The following is a 24,855-nucleotide window of genomic DNA, read 5'->3' on the forward strand; positions in this document are numbered from 1 at the left end:
TTACAAAGACAATAGGGTGGGCTTTAAGGATCACTATGGGCCACTCACCTAGTATCCTAATAGCATCTAATCAAACATCCATTGAAAATATTTTACCAGAGACAAGTCTGCCATAGTCTAGGTACTTTTTGGATTTTGTTCAACAATGCATCCTTCATCTCCTATTGATAAATGATCAATACAATATTGCATTAGTGTGTACCGAACAGTGTGTTACACATATGTGTTACACCTTTCTATGGTTTAGCTGAAACTCCTATTAGACTAATCTAAAGCCACTGTCTGAGTCCAAATGAAAAGAAGCAGATACCATCATCACTTAAGGATGCAGAAAAGAAACAGAGACTGCCCTTTAAAATGCGTTCAGCTAATTACTAAGGAATCCGTTGACAGTAACTAATAGTCATCCCTGGCCTAACTAATGAGAGGTCAAAGTTTGGTTTATTGGGACAGGGAGAGATTCAGCACATTCAATGTCATTATCAGAATAATTTCCGGTCTGAAAGCCTTAGGAAAACCAGTGATAGATGGCCTCATTGAGGGGCAGCTCTCATTCCTCAGCCATTTTGTTTGGATTCAATTTGGTTGGAGGCTCAAAATAGATAACGCTCTGGTTAGGTGCTCTCTGTTTGCATGCATTTCACAGGGTGTCAGCGAACCAGATGCCGTAAAGAATATGTGGAAATGCAATCTAAAAGAGGGGGTAGGAAATGAAAAGGCGTTGAAATCCTCAACACACCCATCAATCTACTCTCATTGCATTTGAGGTTTGCAGAAAAATGGCCGGATTATGTTCGACAGTATAATTTTCCAAGACAACGGGCTGATTCCTGTTGTTGAAATCCTGACCTATACAGTCAACAACCAAAATGTGGTCTAGCAAGAAATACAACAAAAATATACATTTACCACCTGGTCTATGCTGATAGTAAACAGTATGTTTAGGCGCTGAACAAAATGTTTTTAATGTTAAATATTAACTTAATTAACTGGGTGAACTAAACTCTGCAATTGTGAAAAGGTTTGTTTGCATTCTTTTCATTTAATTCCATCATTTTTGGGTGAGTGTCTCTCACCCCAAAATGCCCCCATTTTCAGCTATGTTGTTTCCCTTGCCCTGTACCATTTGACAGACAGTCACCTATGTCTCAAAATTATGTTTTACCCCGCTAATGAACAGCTCTGTCCCTAAAATGCTGGTGCGTCTAAAATGGTAACCATGCCATGGGGTGTGAATGGAAAGTCAATTAGCAAAACAGTCGACTCAGATAAGATGGTACACTATTTATATAGGGGTCTACAGTATGTTATTGGTTCTGTGTCTTCCACTGTAAACCACAGTCCATCCACCAGGAGAAGGCCTGTGCTGATAGTTAAACATATAGCATCACATACCTGATTGCTATTGAAAAAAGAAATACAAATAAATGTGTTACCTATACGTATCATAAACTTCCAAAAGTCCATGATAGTCTCCCACCTTTTAAGAATTCAATGATGCTGGCACCTCAGCGGAAAACCACTTATGGTAGGTGCTCCCATTAAAACTAGAGTTTAATATCAAATGTGTGGGTGGGACAGAGAAGATGTATCGAAGGGCTCTTTATGACAACTAATAACATTTTTATAGTCAAATCCTCCTCAGCTGTCTGGCAGAGACACAACCAGCACTAGACAAACTACCCGCAATTTGAAAGATGACACTTTCCGATTAAGTATGCCATGTGCCGTTGTTAGTGTCATTCTGCATTCTTTGAAGATAGTGTTTTACAATACCTCCGTCATTGTCCACAAACCATCAAGAACTGAGCAAGAAATGCCACTGGGAAAGCTGATTAAATACCATTACTGATACTACAGGTAAGAAAATATATTCACTGTCAGACCACATAACAGTCAGAGTTATTCATAACAGTATATTTCATTTTTATTTCCTCATAAAGTTACAGCCTTTGGACATCCGATACAGATGAATAATTCAACATATTCAAATCAACTAAAGACTAATATCAGACAGACAAACCCCTACACCATTACGAATAAAATCCATGTTAATAAGTACTTTTGAGGAGTTCAAAACAGACCAGGTTGAGATTGCATTGATGAACATATACTACATCTTGCCACAGTAGCAAGTCTAGCCTTCTGTAGAAGTGAGTTATATAGTCTCTGCTACCTCTCAGAGAGTTCAGTGCCACTTTCTAAGCTCCGGTGTCTCAGCTCTATGTGAACAGGATATGCATAATGTGACGTTGGGGTGAGTCTTGGCTGGTTGGCATCTTTTTCCCCTGTGCTTGCAAAAACGCTGAGCTCGGACTTTGGACCCTGATCCTCAGTGTGAACAAATTGGAGAGGATCAGACCTGGTCTCTGTACTGAGGATCCTGCTGAACACTGCCAGTATAAACTGTCTATGGGACAATTACTAGTTTCCAGGAAGCACTCCCACTGAGACACTCGGCAGATCAGCAAAAGGGTGACATTTCTAAGCCCATGTTCCTCCTTTTGTGAGAGACATAGGAAATCGATAGATGAAAATTGTTTTGATTTGAACAACACAGACAAAATGTCAGCAACAATTAGCTGAGTCAGTGGCTGGCAGGCAGGGAAATGGCCTGCTGTTCAATGGCCTTTAACTGGGGTCTGGCTTGTCTATTATTCTGTTGCTATAGATCAGAAAGCAGAAACCAAGATTTTTATAAAAACGAATAAATAAATAAATACCCCTGATAGGTGCAGTGAAATGTGTTGTTTTATAGGGTCAGCCATAGTAGTATGGCACCCTTGGAGCAAATTAGGGTTATCTACCTTGCTCAAGGGCACATTGGCAGATTCTTCACCTTGTCAGCTCAAGAATTCGAACCAGTGACCTTTCTGTTACTGGCCCAGTGCTCTAACCGCTAGGCTACCTGCCACCCAAATGATGCGTTTAAGGTTTTACTGTTGTTGGCTGAACTTAACAAGTGGACTGTTCATAATTCCATGAAAAAAGTCCATGTAAATGTATACACAGCACTGCCTGGCGATGTAGAAGTCAAATAGGTTCATATGAAAACACATTCTTTGGCATCAGCTTCACATAGGGCTCTTATTGAAATGTATCTACAATTGTGCTGCATATGTCATGCATTCTCCGGTACATAATGTCAAGTTTTCCGCTCTAGGTAGCGGCCTTAATGTGGGTGGAGTAATTTTCTCTTCCAGACTCCAAGTGATGCATGCAGTCAAGTCTCCGATCTCATTATAACAAAAAAAAATGAACAGCTGTGCTATGGACAGTACATGGAGGAGTGAGGAGGACAGCTCAGCTAGATGCAAAAGGTTATTGTTATTATAATTATTATAAAAGGTAACAGAAAGGACAGCCAGCAGTTTGGTGGAGTGGTTTGCTTAAATGTATAAAATCCTCCTGCTGTGCTCCCATAGGGTATAAACAAACACATTCAAAGTTATCTCCCAATGCAGAAAAGCACTAGAACTTGTGTATCTCAATGTTCATTGCAACTGTGTGACAATCTCTCATTAGCAGTATTCAGCAGGTAAAAATTACAACAAACATGTAAACAACAGCCAAGTGTCATATATAATCTATACTGAACAACAGTATCAAGTTCCCTACATGCACTGCATTGAGACATCAATCTGTGGTCCTCTGTAGCTCAATTGGTAGAGCATGGCGCTTGTAACGCCAGGGTAGTGGGTTCGATCCCCGGGACCACCCATACGTAAAAATGTATGCACACATGACTGTAAGTCGCTTTGGATAAAAGCGTCTGCTAAATGGCATATTATTATTATTATCCCTTTTACAGCATTGGGGTACAGGAGATAGAGCTCAGAGCAGCATAGAGAACAGGAGCCATTTTCAGCACCATGGACAGCACAATGGGCAGTATTACCAATGTGAACCATTTTCAGCACCATGGACAGCACCATGCACATTATAACTTTGAACCATTTTCAGCACCATGGACAGCACCATGCACATTATTATAACTTTGAACCATTTTCAGCACCATGGACATCACCATGCACATTATTAGAACTTTGAACCATTTTCAGAACCATGGTCAGCACAATGGGCAGTATTACAACTGTGAACCCTTTTCAGCACCATGGACAGCACCATGCACATTATTTGAAATTTGAACAATTTTCAGCACCATGGTCAGCATCCTAAGTAATACTGTGGGGAAAATGTCTTCCTTCAGATTATTGATTATCAAAGACTGATAAGACATTAACCATCAGCCACCAATCCTTACCACTCCCTCAGAATCTGATGATCGGACCTAATTTATTTGAACTATGAGAATTTAGAAGAACTAGAACCCCCGTGCAAGGACAGGAGTTTGAGCTTTTCATCTGTGTATACAGAGACCTACTGTGTCTACTTTTCCAAATTAAACATTGAAACTCATTATGAAAGAAGAAAGCTAATTGTGAGGCAAGGAATACAGCCAGAGAGGACAGGCTTTTAAAATTCCCTTTGCACTGTCCTGTGGATTCTTCCAATATTAACAATTCTGCTAGATGGAGGTTGCGCTATGAGGACATGTGGGAGCCTCAATACAACAGCCCTCCACCATTCTAAGAGTGATGAACCTACACCACCAGTACAATCTGAGCAGTACACAGTTTGGTAACACTGTAGAGCTCCCTTAGACATGACTGTATAGCATTAGCACTTTGAAGCCCAAGGGTTATCTCTAGCTGGGCTGGAAAGGTTAATGAATCCCCCTGCGCCTCGCTGTATCAATGTCATATTGCTGGGGACTGCGACCCCAATTGATCGGTGGTCCCTAATCACATTTCACTAATAGCTGGTTCAGCCCCATGGCAGAGCCACAGAGTGAAACAGAGAAACAGACTCGCTGGTGCCTCACTAATTTGGAAAATCTAGTGTTTCACTACTCCAACGTTCCCTCTCTGCTCTGTGAGACTGGGAGAGCATCCCCATTAGTTGAGTAAACTGATTAAAATTTGCTCAAATCATGTAATGATGCTAAAATGACTGGAATAAAAAGCTGAGATGGAATTGTGGAATAACAAACATACGGTGTGTGTATGTGTGTGTTTGTGTTTGTGTTTGTGTTTGTTTGTGTGTGTGTGTGTGTGTGTGTGTGTGTGTGTGTGTGTGTGTGTGTGTGTGTGTGTGTGTGTGTGTGGATAAATCTTTTGACTCTTATACTGTCATGGACTAATGGAATGATGCTGTCTGGTGGGTAGACTGTGTTGCTTTACTGGATGACATCTGCTCAATGGGTGTGCTTAGGTATGACACAAAGCAACATGTTTATCTCCTTGACTATACTGCATGGCCCAAGAACACCCATCTGTGAGAGAGAGCACTGAATCATGGAGATTTCACCTGTTCAAATCTAAGCCTTTTATGACTCAGGTCCTAACAGACTAGGAGTATTCAGTCATGTCTCTCAGTTTAGAATATGTCTGTGGAAGCAGAGATCTGTGCAACAGCTTGGAGATTCAAGATTAGACATAATCTTTGTTGTGTACTTTCATGATTGAAAGGGGGCAATTAATGGCCTGCCATTGAGCAATTCAAAGTTATTTTCTAAATAAAAATGCATGGTGTCCTATAAATTCCAAAAGGCTACGAGAACACAAATTCATGTGAGGTATGTGGAAATGTTCACACACAGGTATCCACATGGGCTATCCACATGGGCTATGTTTCACCTGCCAACATGATCACATATAACTATATATGTTGTATGTCTCTGTAAAATAGGCTACCTGGAGTATTCCTTTAAAAAAGTTAAACGCATGGAGAATATGATCATATGAAGAGTGACGTCAGACGGCATCTTTATATATTTATCATCGGTCCCTGACTGCCGCAACGGCATTCTTGAGAACTTTGAGAAAGCAGCCAAACATGAGCTGAACATCGCAGATCCCGTGAAGGTGAGGCTGAGGCTTCGCACTGATTAGAGTCAATGGCAGATTACACCGTGCCTTTTGGAAGAGATGCAGATTTTAGGATTTTGGCAGGTTTCCAAAGTCACTCATCATTATCCAACGGACGGCATATTTTACCCAGACCAACGGATTGAGGAAAACGATTCATGGGACAAAGGATTATGCTTTAGTTAATATTCCAGATGTAATCATCCTACCACTCAAACTATTTGAACTAATTTAGGCGGGATCATTCTACTTTTTCAAAGAAAATGGCTGAAATCTATTTATTCCAAAGTTATCCAACAGTTGTTTAATTAGAAACGATGCAAATAATGCACAGGTAATTTGTTGGAGGAACATTTACCTGCTTTTCTGTCGTATTGGGATGTTGGCAAAGACAGAGTCCGGTTCCACAGGGAGACACCGCAATCCAGGAGCAGCACAGAAGAAAAACATGCAGTCCCTTGACCCATGGAGACATGGCGTATAGGTTTATCTCAAGCCGAATCGTGCCATCTTCAAATAGGTTGAGCAAACGATTTATTTTTATATTCACCATTTCATTGTCCTTCACATATTTATGCTACAGCATATTTTTTTGTTGTGGTACAATCATGCCAACCCAGAGTAATGAGGAAAAAAGGTGCCTCCATCACAAGAATGTAGGCAGCAAAAAACTTCTGCAAAAAGATTGCATCGCGGACAGGAGGACTGCTCTGGATGAGACTTTAAACGTGGCTCTCACTCACCAAGGATCAAGTAATGCTCGCAACCAAAGTAGAAATTCTGCATTGCCCATGACTCACAAACGAGGTATTGCCTCATCCGAATATAATATTACTGTCGCACAGAAATATGGAAACAAAAAGTTACCTAATGCACTAATCGTCGGGGTGAAGAAGGGGGGCACCAGGGCGGTGCTGGAGTTCATTCGAATTCATCCGGATGTGCGCGCGCTTGGAACAGAGCCCCACTTTTTCGATAGAAACTATGACAGAGGATTGGACTGGTACAGGTACGAAATGTCACGTTGATTTCAATACATAATAAACTAATTTGTCTGTTTATGATATATTTTCATTTTCAATGTTCCTTTTTGAACAAGTGCATGCCCCCTACAAAGGAATGTGTCACAATAAAACAGTAGACTTAGGCTAAGTAGGCTTATAACTTCTTACAACCTAATGTATACAGTGAGGGAAAAAAGTATTTGATCCCCTGCTGATTTTGGACGTTTGACCACTGACAAAGAAATGATCAGTCTATAATTTTAATGGTAGGTTTATTTGAACAGTGAGAGACAGAATAACAACAACAAAATCCAGAAAAACGCATGTCAAGAATGTTATAAATTGATTTGCATTTTAATGAGGGAAATAAGTATTTGACCCCTCTCAATCAGAAAGATTTCTGGCTCCCAGGTGTCTTTTATACAGGTAACGAGCTGAGATTAGGAGCACACTCTTAAAAGGAGTGCTCCTAATCTCAGCTTGTTACCTGTATAAAAGACACCTGTCCACAGAAGCAATCAATCAATCAGATTCCAAACTCTCCACCATGGACAAGACCAAAGAGCTCTCCAAGGATGTCAGGGACAAGATTGTAGACCTACACAAGGCTGGAATGGGCTACAAGACCATCGCCAAGCAGCTTGGTGAGAAGGTGACAACAGTTGGTGCGATTACTCGCAAATGGAAGAAACACAAAAGAACTGTCAATCTCCCTTGGCCTGGGGCTCCATGCAAGATCTCACCTCGTGGAGTTGCAATGATCATGAGAACGGTGAGGAATTAGCCCAGAACTACACGGGAGGATCTTGTCAATGATCTCAATGCAGCTGGGACCATAGTCACCAAGAAAACAGTGCCCGCAAGGTCCCCCTGCTCAAGAAAGAACATATACAGGCCCATCTGAAGTTTGCCAATGAACATCTGAATGATTCAGAGGAGAACTGGGTGAAAGTGTTGTGGTCAGATGAGACCAAATCGAGCTCTTTGGCATCAACTCAACTCGCCGTGTTTGGAGGAGGAGGAATGCTGCCTATGACCCCAAGAACACCATCCCCACCTTCAAACATGGAGGTGGAAACATTATGCTTTGGGGGTGTTTTTCTGCTAAGGGGACAGGACAACTTCACCGCATCAAAGGGACGATGGACGGGGCCATGTACCGTCAAATCTTGGGAGAGAACCTCCTTCCCTCAGCCAGGGCATTGAAAATGGTTCGTGGATGGGTATTTCAGCATGACAATGACCCAAAACACACGGCCAAGGCAACAAAGGAGTGGCTCAAGAAGAAGCACATTAAGGTCCTGGAGTGGCCTAGCCAGTCTCCAGACCTTAATCCCATAGAAAATCTGTAGAGGGAGCTTATGGTTCGAGTTGCCAAACGTCAGCCTCGAAACCTTAATGACTTGGAGAAGATCTGCAAAGAGGAGTGGAACAAAATCCCTCCTGAGATGTGTGCAAACCTGGTGGCCAACTACAAGAAACATCTGACCTCTGCAATTGCCAACAAGCGTTTTGCCACCAAGTACTAAGTCATGTTTTGCAGAGGGGTCAAATACTTATTTCCTCATTAACATGCAAATCAATTTATAACATTTTTGACATGCGTTTTTCTGGAATTTATTGTTGTTATTCTGTCTCTCACTGTTCAAATAAACCTACCATTAAAATTATAGACTGATCTTGTCTTTGTCAGTGGGCAAACATACAAAATCAGCAGGGGATCAAATACTTTTTTCCCTCACTGTATAGACCTGCCTATGAGATAATATAGATATGCTTGGGTATACTGTATCTGTAGCCATTCTATTCTAACGCTTATCTCTGACATTATTAGTCAGCTCTAAAAGTGTGTACCAGGGTGTATACTTTACTCTCCCACAATTGTGTTCATGAATGCCCATAACGTTTTTCATGATCATTAGGCTAATCATGTACCTTGTGGGATGGAATAAATGGGCAGTATATTCCCTCCTCTCTACCTACCACTCTTGTTGAAATTGTTGATAATGATCACTTAGAGCTCCCTATATATCATTTTTCATAACACAATACAGTAGAGAACACTCATAGATATGCTGAGTATACCAAACATTAGGGACACATTCCTAATATTGAGTTGCAGCCTCAGTTCATCGGGGCATTGACTCTACAAGGTGTTGAAAGCGTTCCGCAGGGATGCTGGCCCATGTTGACTCCAATGCTTCCCACTGTTGTGTCAAGTTGGCTGGATGTCCTTTGGGTGGTGGACCATTCTTGATACACACGGTAAACTGTTGAGCGTGAAAAACCCAGCAGCGTTGCTGTTCTTGACACAAAACGTTGCACCTGGCACCTTCTACTGTTCAAAGGCACTTAAATATTTTGTCTTGCCCATTCACCCTCTGAATGGCACACATACACAATCCATGTCTCAATTGTCTCAAGGCTTAAATGTCCTTCGTTAACCGTTCTCCTCCCCTTCATCTACACTGATTGAAGTGGATTTAACAAGTGACATCAATAAGGTATTATAGCTTTCACATGGATTCACCTGGTCAGTCTATGTCATGGAAAGAGCAGGTGTTCTTAATGTTTTGTATACTCCATGTAGATATACTACATGAACAAAAGTATGTGGACACCTGCTCACCGAACATCTCATTCCAAAATCATGGGCATTAATATGGAGTTGGTCCCCCCTTTGCTACTATAACAGCCTCCACTCTTCTGATAAGGCTTTCCACTAGATGTTGGAACATTGCTGCGGGGACTTGCTTCCATTCAGCCACAAGAGCATTAGTGAGGTTGGGCACTGATGTTGGTCGATTGGGCCTGGCTTGCAGTCGCCGTTCCAATTCATCCCAAAGGTGTTCAATGGGGTTGAGGTCAGGGCTCTGTGCAGGCCAGTCAGGTTCTTCCACACTGATCTCGACAAACCCTTTCTGTATGGACCTCGCTTTGTGCACACATTGTCATGCTGAAACAGGAAAAGGCCTTCCTCAAACTGTTGCCACAAAGTTGGAAGCACAGAATCTTCTAGAATGCCATTGTATGCTGTAGCATTAAGATTTCCCTTCACTGGAACTAAGGGGCCTAGCCCGAACCATGAAAAACATCCCCAGACCATTATTCCTCCACCACCAAACTTTACAGTTGGCACTATGCATTGGGGCAGGTAGTATTCTCCTGGCATCTGCCAAACCCAGATTCGTCCGTTTGACTGCCAGATTGTGAAGCGTGATTTATCACTCCAGAGAACCAGTTTCCACTGCTCCAGAGTCCAATGGCGGCGAGCTTTACACCACTCCAGCCGACGCTTGGCATTGCACATGGTGATCTTAGGTTTGTGTGTGGCTGCTTGGCCATGGAAACCCATTTCATGAAGCTCCCGATGCTTCCAGAGGCAGGTTGGAACTCGGTAGTGAGGGCTGCAACCGAAAACAGACAATTTTTACTCGCTACACGCCTCAGCACTCAGCGGTCCCATTCTGTGAGCTTGTGTGGCCTACCACTTCGCGGCTGAGCTGTTGTTGCTCCTAGACGTTTCCACTTCACAATAACAGCAGTTGACCGGGGCAGCTCTACCAGGGCAGAAATGTCACAAACTGACTTGTTGGAAAGGTGGCATCCTATGACGGTGCCACGTTGAAAGTCACTGAGCTCTTCAGTAAGGCCATTCTACTGCCAATGTTTGTCTATGAAGATTGCATGGCTGTGTGCTCAATTTTATACACCTGTCAGCAACGGGTGTGGCTGAAATAGTCGAATCCACAAATTTGAAGGGGTGTCCACATGCTTTTGCATATATAGCATAGTTTGTGAGATAATTTATCTAAAGCTTTGATTTCTCAAGGTGTACAAATATTTCGGAATAGCAAGTAAATCATGCCCCAAATCCAGGATGAAGTTACTTTGGCTTGATACCCAGGATGAAATGCCACAGTATAGCTGCAGTGTCAAATTTCAGTAAGAAACCTGCAGATCAACGGTAATAGATATTTTCAGGGGCAGACATTTAAAAAAAAACCTCTGCAGCAGAAACATGGATAATATTGATTAGTGACCTCGGATAAGGTAGGACTCCTCCTGCGTTCCCTCTGACGGGATGGTGCTCCAGTGTACACCGATGAGACGGGACATTGGGTCCAGCCTGGCGCTGTTTCTTACCAATGTGTCAGACCTTGGATAAGGAAGTCCATAGGAGAGTAATACCATTTTCTCACTATTGTACCTACCCCAACTGTACTGTGCTGGCTTGGATATTTTCCTTTCACATGGTTTCTTTCCAGCATGGCCAGATCCAGTAAATCTCAGCTCAGCTTGGCTCAGTTGTGTGACTCTACCTGCCCTCATCCCTTGGCAGCCGTAAGGTCAGTGCTGAAGATGGTACCTGCATGCTTAAAAGCAGGCATTACACAGGTGTCACATTCTCCTCTCTGACAGAACATGGTACCTGTTGAGTGGAACCGAGCAGGGAACTCTCATGGGTCGCGTCTTCACTTAGCTGAGAGAGAACACTCACTGAAACAAAGAATATGCCATTAGAAAGTGTTCTGTGGGAGGTTCTGTCAAAGAGGCCACTCCAGTGAAATCACCCAGCAGCTCTCCCTAAGCCCAGTTGGTTGTGGTGTGTGCTCACTGTCCCATTGCAGTGTGAAGCTATTTATACCTGCTGTGTTTAAGTCAATTGAGTCAGACTCACTCATGGGGAGCTGCTTAAATCAACAAGAGGGACTTTTATTCAGTTCAGGGCTGAGGACTCAGTATCACTCATGACTGAGGATATGACGTAGCGGTGCTTTTTCACACACCTAGCTCTGGGGGTTAAGAATAGTCCTATAATAAATAACGATAACTGTAATAATGCTAACATTAGACTAATAGAACAGTGGCAAGTTTGTGTGTAGTAGGCTCATGCCAATATATTAATTATTAATACACACATAAACACTCACACTTACGCACACACACACACACACACACACACACACACACACATACACACACACACACACACACACTCTGTCACACACAGGCTCTATATTCATCAGTACTATTTGGGGACTGATTAATTAAAATGCCACAGAGGCCAGGACCTTGCAAACAGTGTCTCTAATCCCCTCTGAAAGCAATTTTAGTTTAGCCACTGACATCCTGCAATAAGAGCCACATAAATGGCGGCAGTAATGAGAAAGATAAAATGGCTGATTAACGGCAAAAGTTCCATACAAATCACCTTTAATAATGTGTTTTAGAGAGTCTTATTTTTCATTTTATTTCAGTCCAGGACATGACAGACACCATCCATTTAAATGCAATGAGTTTTTGCTGGAATGGTTCACCTCAGTCATGGTGACTGAAACTGTAGGCAGACTACTAGAACTAATATAACCTGGTCTCAGCTATAAATAATACGATTGTCACCATCATCTAATGAGGCACTGTGATAGACTTTGTCCTATATTTTTTATTTAAGAACCACTTGCACATTCCAACTATTTTCACCCCACTGTAAGTGACAGACCTGTGCGACAACAGTGAAATGGTGCAGTGTAAATTACTTGATTTCCAGAATAGAACAAGACCCATTTGGCCTCATTTAGATTGCATGTGAGTGTCTCTCCATCCTTGTGACTATACAAGGGGCAGCTGAATTTGACAATATACTGCAACCAATTCCGCAACACTTCATGGACTAGTTTTTCCATTTCCAACAAATACGTGTCACTACACACCATCACTATCAGAACTTAAAAGGGCATCTCAGTTCTATTGATTTTACAGGAGTCAGAGGCACATCAAGTAGATTCCCTGAGAAGTGTTCAAATTGTGCAAGAGGCCTTTTAGAATTTGCTTCAGCCAAGAGTATTCTCCAGGTCCACCATTAATTGGCTCAGGGAGGATACTGAGCCCCTGAACTCTAGCGTCAGAAAGGTTGACGAGGACAGAAAGTTGGCTGCTGCTCATTTAACCGAGGGAACTACACGTTCCACTGGCCCAGGAATCTCTCTCCACTAGTAATGAGGAGTCTTAATCCCGATATAGCTCAGTAACATGTAGCAGTTAACATTAATTACAAAAACAACTCCTCTCGGGAATATCCCCCAAAGACACCATGGCACAGTGATGTTTTGATATTATGATTTTGTACTGAATAAGTCATTAGCTGGAGTTGCCAGCAGCAAGAGCCAGAGGTAGTGGTACTGTGAGTTTCCTACTCAAAGAGACAGGGATAGGGCCATTACCAACTGTAGGCATCCCAGCTGTACATATCATTTAGAGCTGTTGAGAATGGTAGGCCACCCTGGAGGCAAGGCCACACAATGACATTATTCTGAGAGAGGGCCTCTAACATGGCCGATACCATGCCTAGCCATGTGTAATGTGATTATATAAATGTGTAGTTTAGACTGTAGTAAATTGAGTTTGAGTAAATGGGGATATGCACAACTCTGTTCAAACTGTTTTGCCTGGAATCTAGTCTAGTTAGTGCATACATAGTATACATGCATCAAACAATTTCCATGCAAGCAATATTCCAATATTTCCTATCACTAGCAAATGCCAGGTGTCTTTGGAACCATTTGCATTTCAACCACAGACTGAATGAGTCTTTGCAGTGTCTCATTATGTGTTGGTAATGTTTTCATTATTCCCTGCAGTTCAGCAGAAAGCCTTTTGCAAAGACAGACAGGGGGAAATGTGACAGGAGGAAACAAGTTTAAACTGAACAGGATGTGAGGACAGGCTGACATGCACTGAAATAGTTTTGTTTACACTGTGTTCCATTGAAATTGGCAGCTGAGCTGCAGTTAATTAATCTGAAACATTTACACAATTAACTGAAATGCTCATCTGAGGATGTGCAGCTTGCCAGCCATGGATTCCGGGGTCTTCCTGAGAGTGTCTTCATTTTGGGATAGTTGGACACTTTCCCACATCAGAGTCAGACACAGTAACAGCATTTGGCTCGCCTTAATTCAACGCTTTATCGCTTCAGGAGAGCAATTGTCTCTCAACATCCTCAGTGGATTAGAATATTCCATTGTGCTGTCATTTCTGTGAAACGTAGTGCACAGCCAACATGACTAAATCAGACAGCATTGAGGTCAGACTCAGGCAGTATAACACTTCTGTGTATTTTATTCTGATTGTGAAATATTTGTTTCCCAAACAGACAAACAGGACAATCCTTATGTCAAAACATAGTTTCCTCTGGAAAAGATTGAAAAGGTGTGTGTACACAGCAGATCAGAGCTTTGTTTCAAATTGAATAAGACTTGCTGCTGGTTGTCTTGGCAGTTGACTCTAACTGATTTCTTGGTCTAGTTAACTACCCAGCTGACCTGGCTTCAGTATTGCTGTCTGGGACGTCGCTCGTTAACTCTTAATTGATTTTCATTGAGACCAGCTTCTGTCGCTGCTGACTGGTGATTAACGCTTGGACGTCATCCCAGCAGAAATCTGAGTGAGTGAAATATGAATAAGATAATATCTTCCAGTGGAGACAGAATGAAGCTATTTCCTTCTTGCCAGGCGAGGGGAGTGGATTGCAGTTGGTGATGAGGTTGTGTAATGACTGGCTTTATTACAGCTCTGTGCATTAGAACACATGAAGCTGTGTAATTGCAATCTGTGTTGTTCGCAACCGTAACATAACATGGTCTGTACACGTTAACCCTCCTTGTGTCATTGAAGATATGACGTAGCCATACCTTGAACATAGACACATAATGTAGTTTGTAGCAATACTGTATAATGATTTCAAAGCTTTCTCACATAGCGGTATTACCTGTCCCTGAATCCTATAACCTTAGAAAGAGTATTCACTGTATAGTTGTGAAATGTAATACAAATTGCAAGGTGAAAGGCTTCAGGATGAAAGCAATGGATGAAAGTGTGACTGTCTATGTGAATGTGAATATGATTCAGGCCCCGGTATAGCGGTATGTGAAAAATCCACATACAATACTGTATAACACTACAATTCAACATGCTCTTAGCATCCACCAAGTAAGCAATATAGACTCTAAATCCCAGGCTTTTCCCTGCACTGATCGCACTTCATCTTACGTTCTACAGATCATTTGAAAGTGACCATGATGAGACATGAGACCTATGTCATAATTGAATCAGGGTCTTTTCCAAAATAACCCCCGCTCGAGCCACAGTAATGGACACGTTGAAGTCACCATGCTCCCTGTACCTGGTTAGAAGACAGTAACTCACAAGCGGTGTATTGTTTAATAGGCAGGGTTCATTATTAGTCTGTGTGATGACAGACACGTTCTGCTCTGGCGGAGATAAGGGCCACTCTCTAAATCTCTCCGTCTGTCTGTCTGTTGCAGGGACTTGTCATGATTGATGGTTTCCAATTTAAATCCCAATCAGATCAGGCCTGGCCCTCGCATTACTGTCCAATCCTCCGACTCATCATAAAGCTGGGTAATTAGTACAATGAGGCCTAGATTAATTATGTTGAAAACAGTGTCACCACCACAGCCTTTCTACTGACAGTGGATGATAGCTTGAACGTGGAGGATGTGAATACAACACTGAAGAAGGCAAACAATATCCACAAAGCAGTGGAGGCTGCTAAGGTGTGGACGGCTCATAATAATGTCTGGAACAGAGCAAATGGAATGGCATCAAACAATGTTTGATGTATTTGATACCGTTCCACTGATTCCGCTCCAGCCATAACCACGAGCCCGTCCTCCCCAATTAAGGTGCCACCAACCTCCTGTGCAACAAAGGTTTAAGATTAAATGGAATACTCCATGATTGAGTTATTGACTTAGCCACATCAATGCCTGATTCTGTACATCTATTGAAAGATGCTATGCTACGTTTGAACTCAACCTTAGAGGCCGCACGTGTTCTGTGCATCTGCCGTCACACACATTCTTCCACATCAAAAGACCTGCTAATGACCATACCAAAGTTACGTATACGGACTACTGTGGTTCACAAGAAAATATTTACAGAGGACTCTTATAATGCACTCAATTCCCCCTTTACCTGGAGCTATGGTCTGCATGCCTGATATAGCTGGTGCCCGTGTGTCTGTACAATGTTGACTAGTTCAGTGGACCCAGTTAGCAGCCAGGGAACTTGGCATGTCCTTTGGCACTTTTAATGTTATAGTATGCCAGACATGGTTTTTAGGTGTTGGTCTCAGCACATCTGTCAGGGGTGGTATTAAATACACACATTTGTTTTTACCAGTGAGGGGAAAGTTGCTATCTCTTTGCAATCTTGTGAGCACTGGGCACATTTACAATGTTGGGATAGATGCTCCACACCTCGGTTCATTTTAATAGAGTGATTAAAATGTCACAGCCAAGCCTATAATGCATCCTGACTCCTCTCAGAGTTTCACCAATAACCTGAACAGGAGACGGCTGTAAATTACTCCAGTAAATTTTGTTTCAGCTCACAGGATCTGGATGATGATCAGAGCAGGTAGCCCATCCATCTCTCTACAACTTTGATTCATGACACAAAATGCCAGTTACTGCCAGCTTTATAAATATGTGCGTGTGTGGGTTTACTGCATGTGTCAAAATGTGTGCAATGGCAGTACATCCAATGGCAGTACAGTTCCACATTGTGTGTATACCTTCCAACTATATTCTACCTCATTATTAATATTTTACTAATGGTTAATTCTCCAGAGTTATCTGACATGATTTACAATATATAATCTACCAGCATTCTCAACTGTAAATTAGTCCCAGAGCTCCACACAGCTTGTCGGTATTGAGAGCCGGAGTGATCATGGTGACCCTATCCTTTTGAAAGTAGGCCTATCGAGCGACAATGAAGGCTTTTAGAAAGCTACACTACTGAAGGTGCTCACTGTTCTCTTCAAGCGCCATAGGGTGTCAGGACAGAATACACTGCTGCTAAATGGCTTACAACGTGTCACAGTCACCTTGGCATTTCACAATTACAGCGAGAGCCTCCTGTCCTCTCTGATGCTACAAGCACCTCCAATGAAAAAGGCAGGCATCCAAATACAGGGAGGCCAATGCAAATAGCAACTGGCAATTAATGTTAGTGGAGGTTTTAGGTGTGATATCAGACCTTCGCATGGTGCCATTTCTAATTTCACACTGTGGTGGCTGTGTTTCCAGGAATGCAGTCAGTATGCTCATATGAGTAACTGTCCTTCTCCCCGGTTTGGGTATTTACATAAGAGGAAAATGGAAGATGGCACTTTAATTAAATATTTATTGATGAGAAGCAGGTTTATATTCTGGTCAATGGAATGTTTTGGAATCATGTGGATGGGTTTTAATTTATAATATTCAATTTCTGAAAAACAAATGTTAGTTCAATAAAAAACTACAGAGAACAGCAGGTGGACAATTTATTTTATCAATGTCATTTATTGTAATGATTGCATCATTTTCTCTGATTAGATCTGAGAGGGTAACTTCATTTCTCAAATACATCACATGGATTAAATCCATGCTGAAATTAGAATGTATGCACAATGTGTAGGCCTAAATTATGAAAGTTCAGATCATGTTAATGCAAATTCCACCAATTTAATTAGAATCATGTTAATAAAACACAGTGATAAAGCTGTCCCTGACAAGTTGTTAATGCTAAATGATAAAGAGAAGGGGGAAATATTCTAAAGAGCAAATGTACATGCATATCTCATCACTCCAATCATGAACAAGTAAATTTAAATTCAAGCTAGGTTTCTGTTCAACCAAACCCGGGTATCAGCACACCCAGTAGATAATGTGAAACAGTCATATGTTCTTGTGCTCCCCAAAATGCACATTTTCATCTTTAGGCAGTGGATCATTGTTGTCTTGTGCTTGGAAAATGGATAATGTAATTGGTTATGTGAAGTAAAAGCATCCCATTAATTATGTGTTCCATTATGGCTTTCTCTATGGAAAGCTGCACAAAACCTTTTTGTGTCCTGGTCACATCTGAAACCTTGGTGGATTAAATAATGTTAGGAGTTGGGAAATGCTACAAAGTATGGCTGCAAAGGCTAGTACAGTACCAACACTCCTTCTCATCAGCAAAAAACTGACAATTTCAGATCTTGTTCACACTGCGTTCAGCTCCTGCACCAGGCAACAGTGGAAGTGTTAGACTGTCAGTAACACCATCCTGGGTGTTGGTTGTGTGATTTTTTTTAAAAAGGTTTATGTAATATGCCTAATTGCAGCTATTTCTTTTAACAGTGTTGGGGAGAATTGTCAAACCCAAAAAAGGGTAGTGTTTGAAAGTGTATAACACAACAGTGTTGGAATGTCTGTAGCTTTCTCCATGAGATTATATAGATTCCTAAAAATTCCATCAACTCAATAATAAATGTATGATGATGGAAAGGGAAAAGTGGATACCTAGTCAGTTGTACAACTGAATGCATTCAACTGAAATGTGTCTTCCACATTTAACCCAAGCCCTCTGAATCAAAGAGGTGCGGGGGGCTGCCTTAATCGACATCCACGTCATTGGCGCCCGGAGAACAGAACTGCCTTGCTCAGGGGCAGAACGACAGATTTTTACCTTGTCAGCTCTGGGATTCGATCCAGCAGAAGTGTGAAGAAAGAGGAAGTATATACTATACTATAGGTAAAGGTTGATGACGTAACTAAGTTGGGACTCCAACACTCAGTAGCACCTGAGATATAGTAGCATGTTTTTAGCATACGGTAAAGCTGTTTTCTGGGGAAGGTGCCACTGCTGTTCTGTTCCTTCCATCCCATGGAAGATTAATGATTGCCTGTGGCCCTAAACTGGTAAGGCTAAATGAGACACCCAGCAGAACAGCACAGGATTCATAAATCAAGCTAAACTGATCAATATTTCTCACACTGTAAAGGTACACTACATCTCATTCCAAAATCATGGCCATTAATATGGAGTTGGACCCCCCTTTGCTGCTATAACAGCCTGCACTCCTCTGGGAAGGCTTTTCACTAGATGTTGGAACATTCCATTCAGCCACAAGAGCATTAGTGAGGTCGTGCATTGATGTTGGGCGATAAGGCCTGGCTCGCAGTCGCCGTTCCAATTCATCCCAAAGGTGTTCGATGGGGTTGAGGTCAGGGCTCTGAGCAGGCCAGTCAAGTTCTTCCACAAAGATCTCGACAACCCATTTCTGTATTGTCATGCTGAAACAGGAAAGGGCCTTCCCAAAGCTGTTGCCACAAAGTTGGAAGCACAGAATCATCTACAATGTCATTGTATGCTGTAACATTACAATTTCCCTTCACTTGAACTAAGGGGCCTAGCCCGAACCATGAAAACTAGCCCCAGACCATTATTCCTCCTGCATCAAACTTTACAGTTGGCTCTACGCATTGGGGCAGGTAGCGTTCTCCTGGCACCCGCCAAACCCAGATTAGTCCATTGGACTGCCACATGGTGAAGCGTGATTCATCACTCCAGAGAATGCATTTCCATTGCTCCAGAGTCCAATGGAGGCAAGCTTTTCACCACTCCAGCCGACGCGTGGCATTGCACATGGTGATCTTAGGCTTATGTGCGGCTGCTCGGCCATGGAAACCCATTTCATGAAGCTCCTGATAAACAGTTATTGCATTGACATTGCTTCCAGAGGCAGTTTGGAACTCGGTAGTGAGTATTGCAACCGAGGACAGACGATTTTTACACGCTACGCTCTTCAGCACTGGCAGTCCCGTTCTGTTAGCTTGTGTGGCCTATCACTTCACGGCTGAGCCGTTGTTGCTCCTAGATCTTTCCACTTCACAATAACATCACTTACAGTTGACAGGGGCAGCTCTAGCAGGGCAGAAATTTGACGAACTGACTTGCTGGAAAGGTGGCATCCTATGACGTTGCCACATTGAAAGTCACTGAGCTCTTCAGTAAGGCCATTCTACTGCCAATGTTTGTCTATGGAGATTGCATGGCTGCGTGCTCGATTTTATAAACATGTCAGCAACAGGTGTGGCTGAAATAGCCGAATCCACAAATTTGATGGAGTGTCCATATACTTTTGTATACAGTGGGGAGAACAAGTATTTGATACACTGCCGATTTTGCAGGTTTTCCTACTTACAAAGCATGTAGAGGTCTGTAATTTTTATCATAGGTACACTTCAACTGTGAGAGACGGAATCTAAAACAAAAATCTAGAAAATCACATTGTATGATTTTAAAGTAATTAATTAGCATTTTATTGCATGACATAAGAATTTGATACATCAGAAAAGCAGAACTTAATATTTGGTACAGAAACATTTGTTTGCAATTACAGAGATCATACGTTTTCTGTAGGTCTTGACCAGGTTTGCACACACTGCAGCAGGGATTTTGGCCCACTCCTCCATACAGACCTTCTCCAGATCCTTCAGGTTTCGGGGCTGTCGCTGGGCAATACGGACTTTCAGCTCCCTCCAAAGATTTTCTATTGGGTTCAGGTCTGGAGACTGGCTAGGCCACTCCAGGACCTTGAGATGCTTCTTACGGAGCCACTCCTTAGTTGCCCTGGCTGTGTGTTTCGGGTCGTTGTCATGCTGGAAGACCCAGCCACGACCCATCTTCAATGCTCTTACTGAGGGAAGGTTGTTGTTGGCCAAGATCTCGCGATACATGGCCCCATCCATCCTCCCCTCAATACGGTGCAGTCGTCCTGTCCCCTTTGCAGAAAAGCATCCCCAAAGAATGATGTTTCCACCTCCATGCTTCACGGTTGGGATGGTGTTCTTGATGTTGTACTCATCCTTCTTCTTCCTCCAAACACGGCGAATGGAGTTTAGACCAAAAAGCTCTATTTTTGTCTCATCAGACCACATGACCTTCTCCCATTCCTCCTCTGGATCATCCAGATGGTCATTGGCAAACTTTAGACGGGCCTGGACATGTGCTGGCTTGAGCAGGGGGACCTTGCGTGCGCTGCAGGATTTTAATCCATGACGGCGTAGTGTGTTACTAATGGTTTTCTTTGAGACTGTGGTCCCAGCTCTCTTCAGGTCATTGACCAGGTCCTGCCGTGTAGTTCTGGGCTGATCCCTCACCTTCCTCATGATCATTGATGCCCCACGAGGTGAGATCTTGCATGGAGCCCCAGACAGAGGGTGATTGACCATCATCTTGAACTTCTTCAATTTTCTAATAATTGCGCCAACAGTTGTTGCCTTCTCACCAAGCTGCTTGCCTATTGTCCTGTAGCCCATCCCAGCCTTGTGCAGGTCTACAATTTTATCCCTGATGTCCTTACACAGCTCTCTGGTCTTGGCCATTGTGGAGAGGTTGGAGTCTGTTTGATTGAGTGTGTGGACAGGTGTCTTTTATACAGGTAACAAGTTCAAACAGGTGAAGTTAATACAGGTAATGAGTGGAGAACAGGAGGGCTTCTTAAAGAAAAACTAACAGGTCTGTGAGAGCCGGAATTCTTACTGGTTGGTAGGTGATCAAATACTTATGTCATGCAATAAAATGCAAATTAATTATTTAAAAATCATACAATGTGATTTTCTGGATTTTTGTTTTAGATTCCGTCTCTCACAGTTGAAGTGTACCTATGATAAAAATTACAGACCTCTACATGCTTTGTAAGTAGGAAAACCTGCAAAATCGGCAGTGTATCAAATACTTGTTCTCCCCACTGTATATAGTGTAATTTATGGCCACCCTTACCTCAGTAAAGCTCATTTAGAGCACACAACTCATCCTGTAAAGGTTGCTTTCTGATCCTTGGATTCTAAGCAATATTGAAGATGCTTAAAGGTTCAATGCAGCCGTTTTTATCTCAATATAAAATAATTTCTGGGTAACAATTAATTAACTTACTGTGAATGTTTTAAATATATATATTCTTAGCAAATAGCAATTTCTCAAGTAAGAATTTTGCTAGGACTCTCTGGGAGTGGGCTGAGTGGGGAGGGGAAAGCTGAAAACTAGCTGTTATTGGAACGCTCTTTCTTATTGGTCTATTAACTCATTTATAGACAGGTGATGTCACCAGGTAGGACAAAACTTAATCCCACAAAACAGGCTGAAATTTCAGGCAGTCTTTTCAAAGCTCTTACACTAAAGGGCAATTGTCATAATTTTCACAATTTCACAGTATTATTCCAACCTCATAGTGTGGAAATACATGTAAAACACAGGAAAATCACATTTTTGACTGCACTGGGCCTTTAAGTGCAGTGTTTAATCTGTAGCAACTTGCTTGCAAACCACACATTTCAGTATCCAGCAGAGTGTTTCTTCATCTCAGAGAAATGGAAGTACTGTTTGAGCTGATAATTAATGTAGACGCCATTTTGTGTAACTGTAACTATTAAGCTCTTGTGTTTAATGTTTTATTTGGTATGTAGCTAAAGCCCCTACTATCTTTCTTATGAGACTTATTTTATGAGAATAAATATATTTTGTTCATACAAATGTTGTTATACTCTATTTTAAGAAGTGATGCTGTGCTTTCTGATGTTAAGCCTACAAATTGAAGTTATTGAGAAACGCTCTATCCTAGGTCTACCCTTGCAGCAAAAGCTTCTTGTACTGGGAAACTGAACTGAGCCTGGTTTCCCGCATTGATGAGTTTTTACGACGCATCGTTAATACGGAGAGTTTCACATGACACCGGTGTTCCCCATATTACCCATATTAAGGAAACACACCATCAGTAACAGACATAAAGTTACTATTATATTTACCGTATCAGTTTTAGTGCAAGAATGGTTTTGGGAGAAACTGCTCGATGCACTTCAGGTGCGATCTGTCCATGTTAATGTTCAAATGTTTCTGGGAAACAAGGCCCTGACCTGGAGGGAAGAAGCATTTTACTGGATCTAGAGCTTGTATTATGGATACACTATGGGAAAGCCCAGTAGCCTAGAAGTTAGAGAGGTGGACCAGAAGCATGTTGGGAAAGGCAGAAGACACATTTCTGTTCTAACCAATGGACAATAATGTTGTATTCAAATGTAGGTTGTAATTGTATCTTAGAACTATTCAACAAGGACCAATAATGTGGTTGATGATCTGATGCAAGTTTTAGCCAATCAAACATGTAAATAAAACTTTTGCATTACCCAGGTTTTAAACAGGAATTATGCATTTCTTAATCCCATTGCTCGAATCATGAAAGGAAATTCCCAGAGCAATGCCAGTCTCTACATTTTCTTGCAAAATATCAGCACACTAGTCTTTACTTTGCTATGCATAGTTTCCGTAGATATGAGAAAAACTTTACAAACATTTTAAGATGCATTTCCCCAGAAACTTTATGAAAATGATGACCTATTTAGTGTGACCCAGATTTTCCGAAGTATCTTTTTCTGTTGGATGTCCTTAATGCAGGTGATTGTGATTTATGAACACCAGTCTAAAATGTGATTGGATGATTTCCCTCCAGCCCTCAGCATCACTGTCACCCTGGAGATAGGGAACAGGAGTAGTTTTCATGAAACCATTTCAGTTATCGAAGTGGATAACGATTTCTGCAAGTCAATTAAATTGCTTTACTATTCTATCCCCATCTAGAGTAATAATACAATGGATTCCAGGCATTAAAAAAAACACTGTTTTAAATGGATGTTTTTCTCTTTCTGTCTTTCTCTATGTAGAGGACTAATGCCACGGACTCTAGACAGCCAAATCACCTTGGAGAAAACCCCTAGCTACTTTGTGACACGAGAGGCTCCCAGACGCATCGCCAGTATGTCCCCCAACACCAAGCTGATTGTGGTGGTGCGTAACCCAGTCACCAGGGCCATCTCAGACTACACACAGACTCTGTCGAAGAAGCCGGACATCCCCACCTTCGAGGAGCTGGCCTTCCAGAACCAGAGCCAGGGTCTGGTAGACACCTCATGGAACGCTATCCGTATAGGGATGTACATCCTCCACCTAGAATACTGGCTGCAGTACTTTCGCCTCTCCCAGATCCACTTTGTGAGCGGCGAGCGGCTGATCACGGACCCGGCGGGGGAGCTGGGCCGTGTCCAGGACTTCTTGGGTCTCAAACGCATCATCACAGACAAGCACTTCTACTTCAACCGAACCAAAGGCTTCCCTTGCCTGAAGAAGCCAGAGAGCAGCAGCCAGCCACGCTGCCTGGGCAAGTCAAAGGGTAGAACTCATGTGCAGATAGACCGGGAAGTCATCGAGCAGCTCCGGGACTTTTATAGGCCTTTTAATATCAAATTCTATGAGATGGTGGGACAAGACTTTAGGTGGGATTGAGAATCTGATATTTTTTAAGAGCAGGTGATATATGCTTATTGAAATTGATACCTCAGTGGAGTCATTCGATTGAGGACACCTTAAAGTAAATCCAATTGCTCTTCATGTTCGAAAATACAGTGCGAGTTTAACAAGGTGTGTGTAATCTGCCTCTAACTTAAAAAACGTTGATATAACTTCCTAGTTCCTACTTTAACATCATGCCGGTTTTGTTAACCAAATAAAATAGAAATATATGCTGCCATGCCATTTAACCTCACAATTAGTATTTCTCATACACTAAATTGTGTTTCTTCACAAAGTCTTGTTACTTTTACAACACTGTACCATGTCAATCGTTCCAACTCAATGGACAACAATAAAGGGTATATAGTGACAGCTGAGATTTGTTGTAACATATCTATACTATGCTACGGTATGATCACAGCCCTGACAAAGCTATAGTATGTGAACTTGGCATAAAAATGTGTATCATAAAGGCATTCTTGTAAATTAAGAATAATGAATGTAAAAACTGTTAATGGAATGTCCTCATGCATATTATCGTATCAAATCATGGGCATTATGATGATAATTGGAAGCATCTGTCTTTTCAGCATCACACAGAGAAGAGGTGGAGTGTGATGAAAAGACATAGGAAGATGTGGAGTTGAACTACATAGCAAAGTGAGCTCTTCATCCAAGGCAGCAAGAAGAAAAACAGCAGATGTTTGTACTCTGCCTTTTGAGAAATTAGGAATGGCTTG

The 24,855-nt window shown here is 42.0% G+C and overlaps 1 protein-coding gene across 1 annotated transcript; it reads left to right on the forward strand.

The window, feature by feature from the left end:
* Nucleotides 1–5,884: 5,884 nt before the first annotated feature.
* Nucleotides 5,885–24,630, forward strand: LOC121551748 (heparan sulfate glucosamine 3-O-sulfotransferase 2-like). Its single transcript, XM_041864483.1, has 2 exons — nt 5,885–6,939; nt 23,491–24,630. The coding sequence occupies exons 1-2, from the start codon at nt 6,404–6,406 to the stop codon at nt 24,107–24,109; spliced, it is 1,155 nt and encodes a 384-aa protein (XP_041720417.1). The 5' UTR covers nt 5,885–6,403; the 3' UTR covers nt 24,110–24,630.
* Nucleotides 24,631–24,855: the final 225 nt, after the last annotated feature.

This window comes from Coregonus clupeaformis, chromosome 35 (genome assembly GCF_020615455.1).
Source record: "Coregonus clupeaformis isolate EN_2021a chromosome 35, ASM2061545v1, whole genome shotgun sequence".
NCBI lineage: Eukaryota > Metazoa > Chordata > Actinopteri > Salmoniformes > Salmonidae > Coregonus > Coregonus clupeaformis.